Here is a 9,151-nt window from a genome sequence, read left to right as displayed (position 1 = left end):
TCTCTGCTTCTGGTTCTGTTAACAGATGTTCTCCACCTATGGTTCTGGTTCTGTTAATGGATGTTCTCTACCTCTGGTTCTGGCTGTGTTAACAGATGTTCTCCACCTCTGGTTCTGGTTCTGTTAACAGATGTTCTCCACCTCTGGTTCTGGTTCTGTTAGCAGATGTTCTCCACCTCTGATTCTGGTTCTGTTAAGACCCTTCCTGCCACCGTCACTGATGTGATGTTAAGCACAACAGCCCTGGAAGCACCTGTAGGACCAGATGTAAACTTGGAAAATTTCTCTCCTGTTGAGCTCTCTGAGTTAACTAGAATTATTTCTTCATCTGGATCCTCTAGCTGTCTGTTAGATCTCATCCCAACTAAACTTTTTAAGGAACTCTTCCCTTTAATTAATACTTCCATGTTAGATCAGATCAACCTATCTATTGTAACCGGCTATGTACCGCAGGCTTTTAAAGTGGCTGTAATTAAACCTTTACTTAAAAAGCTGAGTCTTGATCCAACTGTTTTAGGAAACTACAGACCAATTTCCAACCTGACGTTTATTTCTAAAATCCTTGAAAAAATTGTTGCAAATCAACTTTTTGAACATTTACAAAGGAATGATCTGTTTGAAGATTTTCAGTCCGGCTTTAGACTTCATCATAGCACAGAAACAGCTCTGGTGAAAGTTACTAACGACCTTTTGTCAGCCTCAGACAATGGACTCGTCTCTGTACTTGTTCTTCTAGATCTCAGTGCTGCTTTTGATACGATTGATCATACGATCTTATTACAGAGATTAGAAGACTTTACGAGGATTAAAGGAACTGCATTAGACTGGTTCAAATCCTACTTATCAGATAGATTCCAGTTTGTCCATGTCAACAATGAATCTTCCAGACAAACAAGAATTAGTTATGGAGTTCCACAAGGCTCAAATTAACGTTGTGTGTGTGTGGGGGGGGGGGGGGGGGGGGGGGGGGGGAAGCGAGCACGACAAGATGACGGCTGTGGCACAAACATTCCTCGGATGGTTTAGCGTCTCCCTGCAGCGGTGACAGTCTCAGGTTTGATAAATAAATACAGGAGGTTCTTCTCTCCTGCTGGACCAGTCCTTTGCCCAATACTTTTTACTTTGTACATGCTTCCATTAGGAGATGTCATCAGGAAGCACTGCATAAACTTCCATTGTTATGCAGATGACCAGGCTCCATCATATCTTAGAGATCTTATAGAACCATATAATCCTAGCAGAGCACTTCGCTCTCAGTACGCTGGTCTACTTGTGGTTCCTGGAGTTTACAGAAGTAGAATGAGAGGGAGAGCCTTTAGTTTTCAGGCTCCTCCCCTATGGAACCAGTTCCCAGTTTGTGTTCGAGGGGCAGAAACCCTCTCGAGATGCATGTAGAGACATGCATCTCCATGACGCATGTAGAGACATGCATCTCCATGACGCATGTAGAGACATGCATCTCCATGACGCCCTGCGCTTGTCATCTCCACCAACAGTTCTTCTCTTCTATCTCTATGCTGTCCTTTTCTCTCTCTGCTCTCCTCTCACCCCAACTGGTCGAGGCAGATGGCCGCCCACCCCTGAGCCTGGTTCTGTCGGAGGTTTCTTCCTGTTAAGAGGGAGTTTTTCCTTCCCTCTGTTGGAGGTTTTTCTCCCTTAAAGAGGAGTTTTTTTTTCTCTCCTAGCTTATGTGGGAATTGTTGAATTGTTGGGTTTCTCTGTATAATATTGAAAAGTCTTGCTGTAAGGACTTTAATGTGTTAAGTGCCATGAAATAACCTATGTTGTGATTTGGCGCTATATAAATAAAGTTGAATTGAATTGAATTGAATTAGATGTTCTCCGCCTCTGCCTCTGATTCTGTTAGATGTTCTCCACCTCTGGTTCTGGTTCTGTTAGCAGAGTTTCCCCACCTCTAAGTCTGGTTCTGTTAACAGATGTTCTCCACCTTTGGTTCTGGTTCTGTTAACAGATGTTCTCCACCTCTGGTTCTACTTCTGTTAGCAGATGTTCTCCTCCTCTGAGTCTGATTCTGTTGAGAGATGTTCTCCTCCTCTGCCTCTGGTTCTGTTAGATGTTCTCCACCTCTGCTACTGGTTCTGTTAGCAGATGTTCTCCACCTCTTCTTCTGGTTCTGTTAGCAGATGCTCTCCACCTCTTCTTCTGGTTCTGTTAGATGTTCTCCACCTCTGAGTCTGGTTTCTGTTAACAGATGTTCTCCACCTTTGGTTCTGGTTCTGTTAACAGATGTTCTCCACCCCTGGTTCTGGTTCTGTTAACGGATGTTCTCTACCTCCGGTTCTGGTTTTGTTAACAGATGTTCTAATTCTCTGGTTCTGGTTCTGTCAACAGATGTTCTTCACCTCTGCTTCTGGTTCTGTTAGCAGATGTTCTCCACCTCTGGCTGTGTTAATAGATGTTCTCCACCTCTGAGTCTGGTTCTGTTAACAGATGTTCCCCACCTCTGCCTCTGGTTCTGTTAGATATTCTCCACCTCTGAGTCTGGTTCTGTTAACAGATATTCTCCACCTGTGGTTCTGGTTCTGTTAGCAGATGTTCTCCTCCTCCTCTGAGTCTGGTTCTGTTAACAGATGTTCCCACCTCTGAGTCTGGTTCTGTTAACAGATGTTCTCCACCTCTGCCTCTGGTTCTGTTAGATATTCTCCACCTCTGAGTCTGGTTCTGTTAACAGATGTTCTCCACCTGTGGTTCTGGTTCTGTTAGCAGATATTCTTCACCTCTGAGTCTGGTTCTGTTAGCAGATGTTCTCCACCTCTGGTTCTGGTTCTGTTGGAGAGCCTTCCAGCTATCACTCACGTTGAACTGTTAAGTTGTTGAGTTTTTGAATTATTAATTTTTTGGGTTCCTCTGTAATAGGTTAGGTAGGTTAGGTAGTTACTTTATTAATCCCCGAGGGGACATTTTTTCGCTACAGCAGCATACAGAAACAATAAGATAATAATAGAATAATAGAAAAAATGTTGTAAAGTTTGGCTTCTCTGAGCAACGCCCTCTCCTCTACAGACGAGGAGCGCTTGTTTCTCCACATCACATCACTGAGTTTATGAAGCAGCCACAGATGAGGGTTTTATTGAATGTATGATCAGCAGTTTAGGTTAGGTTAGGTTAGGTTAGGTTAGGTTAGGTTAGGTAGTTACTTTATTAATCCCCGAGGGGAGATTTTTTCGCTACAGCAGCATACAGGAAGCAATAGATAATAATAGAATAATAGAAAGCAATAAAATAGCAGTAAAATAGCAGTAAAAATATAAAATATAAAATGCACAGTATATACAGTATATTCAGTATATCTATATATATTATATACAAACAACCAAGAACACAGACAACAGTGTTATTGTTGTGTGATGGATTTTGCCAGAGTTTGGGGTATTGTACAGTCTTATTGCGGTTGGCAGGAATGATCTCCTGTATCTGGAATGATCTCCTGTATCTGTCCTTGTGACAGCGGAGCTGGAGGAGTCTTTTAGAGAAAGTGCTCCGCTGTCCCTGCAGCAGGTGGTGGAGAGGGTGGTCAGGATTATCCAATATGGATAATAGTTTGTTCAGCGTCCTCCTCTCCACCACCTTTTCCAGGCTGTCCAGTTTGTAGCCAATGATGGAGCCGGCCTTCTTAACCAGTTTGTTAAGTCTGTTGGTGTCACTGACTCCAATGCTGCTCCCCCAGCAGACCACAGCGAAGCACAATGCACTGGCCACAACAGACTGGTAGAACATCTCCAACATCTTGCTGCACACATTGAAGGATCGAAGTTTCCTCAAGAAAAAGAGTCGACTCATCCCCTTCTTGTAGACAGCGTTGATGTTGGTCTTCCAGTTCAGTCTGTTGTCGATGGACACACCCAGGTACTTGTACTCCTCCACCATGTCCACCTCCTCTCCCAGAACTCTCAGCGGTTGTGGAGCCGTCGTCTTCCTCCTGAAGTCGACCACCATCTCTCTGGTCTTGGCCACATTCAGGAGCAGGTGATTTCTTCCCGCCCGCTCCACAAAGTCCTCCACTACTGCCCTGTACTCATCCTCCCGTCCATCCCTTATACACCCGACCACTGCAGAGTCATCAGAGAACTTCTGCAGATGGCAGGACTCTGAGTTGTACTGGAAGTCAGTGGTGTATAAGGTGAACAGGGAGACAGAACAGTTCCCTGTGGAGCTCCAATACCACTGACCGCCGTATCAGACAGCACACTGCCCAGACGGACAAACTGTGGTCTGCCTGTCAGGTAGTCAGTGATCCAGGAGACGGTGGACACGTCCACCCCACCACCCGCAGCTTCTCACTCAGTAGCAGTGGTTGGATGGTGTTGAATGCACTGGAGAAATCAAAGAAAGTGATTCTTACAGAGTCACCAACAGTCAAACTAAATAAAAAAGAGACTAAAGGTTTATGAGAAGTCATTATTTACCCTGCTTTATTTGATATGTCTAGCTGTCTAATGCCGTCTTAAATCTTTTAATGTCAAAAGTCTTTTAAAGATAAAATCTTGTTTTTTTTTTATAGTGAGCATCTGTTTACAACTACACATAGTGGTAGTGCTCAGGCTTCCGCCAGGTGGCAGCACTGCATTAAGAGTATCCGGGGCGGGACAGGAACGACAGCGACCGGAAATGGAAGCTGCTCAGAGACGGAAGAAGAAGCATGGAGGCGGCAGTGTTCATTCTGTCGCTGGTGGACTGCTGTGCACTGATTTTTCTCTCCGTTTACTTCGTATCCTTTTCGTTTGTGTGTCTCTGGTAGATACTGAGCTGTTCCTCAAAGCGGCCATCAGGGAAGGCTGTAACGAGTTCTTCTGATTGTATGAGGCGGTTAGCGGCGCCGTGCTAACCTGTTAGCCGCCTGGCTGCTGGGAGCAACAGCCCAGACGGACCCCCGAGAGGGCAGAGGGGCGGCGGGACGAGGTGGGCTCACAGGGACCGACTGGAAGGTACACGGAGGGTTTAAGTCCTCCGAGCAAACAGCTGACAGAAATATGTTAACGTGTCTGATAAAACTATCTCATTGACAAACATGAGAGCTTCTGTGTCTTCCTGGCACCATGAAGATCAAACGGGGTCGAAACCTGCTGTACACAAGTAGATAAACCTGCTGTAAACAAGCAAATAAACCTGCTGTAAACAAGCAAATAAACCTGCTGTAAATAAATAGATAACCCTGCTGTAAACAAGGATAAACATGCTGGAAACAAGTAGATAAACCAGCTGTAAACAAATAGATAAACCAGATGTAAACAAGTAGATAAACCAGATGTACACAAGTAGATAAACCTGAAGTAAACATTCTGTAAATAAGTAGATAACCCTGCTGTGAACAAGTAGATAAACCTGAAGTAAACAAGTAGATAAACCAGATCTAAACAAGTAGATGCACATTACATTTAGCTGACGCTTTTATCCAAAGTGACTTACAACATACCGATGGTACACCATCGGGAGCAATTTTAGGGTTCAGCGTCTTGCTCAGGGACGCTTGGGCATGTGGGCAAGAGGAGCTGGGGACCGAGCCACCAACCTTCTGATTAGTGTGCAACCCAGTCTACTACAGCCTCCCTCCCAGGGCCACAGAGAGACTGACGGAAACAAAGACCATCCACACTCTCATTCACACCTAAGGGCAATTTCTAGAACCACCAATTAACCTGAGGTGCATGTTTTTGGATGATGGGAGGAAGCCGGAGCACCCGGAGAGAACCCACGCAAGCACAGGGAGAACATGCAAACTCCGCACAGAAAGGCCCAGGACTGGATTCGAACCCGGAACCTTTTTGCTGTGAGGTGACAATGCTAACCACTGCACCACTGTGCTGCACACCTGCAGTAAACAAGTAGATACACTTACAGTAAACAAGTAGACAAACCAGATGTAAACAAGTAGATAAACATGCTGTAAACAAGTTGATAAACATGCTGTAAACAAGTTGATAAACATGCTGTAAACAAGTAGATAAACCAGATGTACACAAGCAGATAAACCAGATGTAAACGAGTAGATACAGCAGATGTAAACAAGTAGATAAACCAGATGTACACAAGTAGATAAAACTGAAGTAAACAAGTAGATAAACATGTTGTAAACAAGTAGATAAACCAGATGTAAACAAGTAGATACACCAGATTTAAACAAGTAGATAAACCAGATTTATACAAGTAGATACACCTATAGTAAACAAGTAGATAAACCAGATTTAAACAAGTAGATACACCAGATTTAAACAAGTAGATAAACCAGATTTATACAAGTAGATAAACCTGAAGTAAACAAGTAGATAAACATGCTGTAAACAAGTAGATAAACCAGATGTAAACAAGTAGATACACCTATAGTAAACAAGTAGATAAACCAGATGTAGGTCAGAACACTGTTGGCCTCGACAGGTTTAGATTTCCAGTGAAGATGATGATGAATCCTCTTCATCCCTGGTGACCTCCTCCGTCTGACTCCTTGACCAGCGCTCAGATCATCACCCTGTCAGATCTGGAATGTGACTACATCAACGCTCGAGCCTGCTGCTCCAAGCTGAACAAAGTAAGTCTCCTCCCTCTGCAGCACTGAGGTGCTTCATTTATTATGGTCTGGTATTTCTGACTTTATTGTGTGTGTGTGTGCGCGTGCGTGTGCGCGTGCGTGTGCAGTGGGTAATCCCAGAGATGGTGGGCCAGTGTCTCTCCACGATGCTGATGTTGGTGTCCATGCACTGGTTCATCTTCCTGCTCAATGTGCCTGTCGCAGCCTGGAACATGTACAGGTATGTTGGTTCTGGATCGGTTCTGTGTTCTGAGTCGGGTTCTCGTTCTCAGACACGTGGAACAAACATCTGCTGACTGCATCCTTACTGCTTAATGTGTTGAATGGTATTTAAAGTTTGACGGAGGAGCTCAGAGTCGGAGGGCAGGCCGACCTCCACCTGTTCCTCCGCCTCTGCTCCGTCCACCCTGTCAGTAAATATCTCTGAGACGTCTGAGTCAGCTCCTCCGTCCTCGTCCCTGCAGGTACCTGAAGGTGCCCATGGGGAACATGGGCGTGTTTGACCCGACTGAGATCCACAACCGAGGTCAGCTCAAGTCCCACATGAAGGAGGCCATGATCAAACTGGGCTTCCACCTGCTCTGCTTCTTCATCTACCTGTACAGGTGAGGGCTGCGACGGTGTGATCGTCCTGTCCGTCTGCTGCTCGTCTCCTCTCAACTAACTCCTGTTTATGTTTTCTGCAGCATGATCCTGGCTCTGATCAACGACTGAGTCCCCGGCCGCCAAACTTCAGGCTGTTTGTCCCTCACGTCCTGCCGTCCTGTATGCATGAGATGTCTCACAGCAGCTTGACGAGTGTCCCGCTCCACTCCGCTCTTTGTGTCGTCACAGCACTTTGGTTAATATCGAACCCGTCCGCACCATCTGACAGAACCTCCCTCAACCTTTACTGAGTAAATCCAAGTAGCTGCTGGTGGTCACCTGACTGGTGGGACGATGATCCCACCTCCTCCCAGGACACACAGGAAGGCTGTTGAAGGTCTGCAGGGACACTCGTGCTGTGTTCCAGATGTTGTTCTTGTGTACTAACTCTCTCTACTCTGAGTGCATCAGTGTGTTCACGCTGTCAGTACAGAAACATCAGAACACTACAAGTACCAGGATGAAGCACTCAGAAAGCTCCAAAACAAGAAGTGTGAAACTCTGGACACTTTCCACCCTAAACGGTCGCCATCTTGGCTCTGTAGAGGAAGGGGGCGGGGCCTCCAACGTAAAGGCTTTTCAAATTAAAGCGTCTCAGGACGCTGCAGCTGTCCCTGAAGACAAAGTGTTTCTTTTCCACTGCTGCTGCTGGACAGAAGAATCAGTGTGTTTATTGAGTGTTAAACAGAGGACACAGAAACATGTTGATTTCTGGGTAAAATAATTAAAGCTGCAGATATTTTGGAGGATGATGTGTTCACATGAGGAGGTCATTTCTTGTCAGTGCAGAACATCAGTATGTGATTGAAACAACACAACTCTGTCTAAACTCCTGCACTTCACAGGTAAGAGTCCTGACATGGAAGAGTATCTGTTAGTGTCCTGAGGGAAGTCCATCATCTGGAACACAGCATCAGTCCTTTATCCAGTCCATGTTTGTAGCTTTGGTGACCTCTGACCCCCAGAACAGCATTCATTAGCGTTCATTAGAGACAGAGTTTAAAAGAGCACACAGTGTGCTAAGGTCAGCTGTGGTTCTCCTCCACGCTGTGGTTCTCCACGCTATGTAGTTCTCCACCCTGCTGTGGTTCTCCACGCTCTGTGGTTCTCCTCCACACGCTGTGGTTCTCCTCTGGTCCTCTCAACATCTTCAGTTTAAATGTGTGTGCTCCTGTTTCTCCAACACGTCTGTGACCTCCAGCAGTTTGTCATCCTCACACCGTCTGGGACTGAGAGGGTTCAACTGTCTAATCACATATTTGATCACATCTGATCACATGTTTGATTACATGTCTGATGCTGAATTGGACTGAAAACTGTGACGACACAAGAGAGCACAAAGTGGAAGAAAACTGCTGCTGAGACTTCTTCTGTATACAGGAGCTGCAGGGCTTCAGCATCACACACACTAGAGACACTATATATACACACACACACACACACACACACACAAACACTAACAATATGAGGTGATGTGTGTGTGTGTGTGTACAGTGGTCTCAGATGGTCGGTGATGTGATGCTGCACCTCTGAATGGCTGACAATCCCACAGGTGTGCTTGTGTTGTGACAGACTGAGCGGGTGCGCCTTGGTGCTGCCCCCTTGTGTTTACTCTGATTTTGTACTGTACGTTGAAGCCTGGCGCTCCTGTTAGAACGGTTCCTGGATCAGCAGCTTGTAAACGTGGACGCGCGAGCTCGTCTTTTTTCTGCCGAACACGTTCATGTCTGACCGTGTTCATTGTGTTCTGCGAGTGTAAACCTTCTTTGATTGGAGGAAATGTGTTTCATAAATAAAGGTGAAAATCTACTCGGTCTGCCTCGGCTGTTGAACGCGTGGAACCTTGCAGCGGTAAACTGACTATTGTTCTGTGTGAAATCATCATGAAGTGACTCATCATAAGTCACAAGTAAGAAATTTAAAACCAAGTCCAACTGAATCACGTCGCTCCTCTGCCGCGTT

At 45.5% G+C, this 9,151-nt stretch overlaps 1 protein-coding gene across 1 annotated transcript; it reads left to right on the top strand.

The window, feature by feature from the left end:
- The first annotated feature begins 4,632 nt into the window (after nt 1-4,632).
- Nucleotides 4,633-8,998, top strand: cnih4 (cornichon family member 4). The gene is made up of 5 exons (XM_069171952.1): nt 4,633-4,729; nt 6,476-6,544; nt 6,652-6,764; nt 7,009-7,149; nt 7,231-8,998. Exons 1-5 carry the CDS (start codon nt 4,661-4,663, stop codon nt 7,256-7,258), a joined length of 420 nt encoding a protein of 139 aa, XP_069028053.1. The 5' UTR covers nt 4,633-4,660; the 3' UTR covers nt 7,259-8,998.
- Nucleotides 8,999-9,151: the final 153 nt, after the last annotated feature.

This window comes from Embiotoca jacksoni, unplaced genomic scaffold (genome assembly GCF_022577435.1).
Source record: "Embiotoca jacksoni isolate LCO1_2020_lvr unplaced genomic scaffold, fEmbJac1.0.p SCAF_50, whole genome shotgun sequence".
NCBI classification, from domain to species: domain Eukaryota; kingdom Metazoa; phylum Chordata; class Actinopteri; family Embiotocidae; genus Embiotoca; species Embiotoca jacksoni.
The sequence above is the reverse complement of the archived record's forward strand: the minus strand, read 5'-3'. Positions and strand labels throughout refer to the sequence as shown.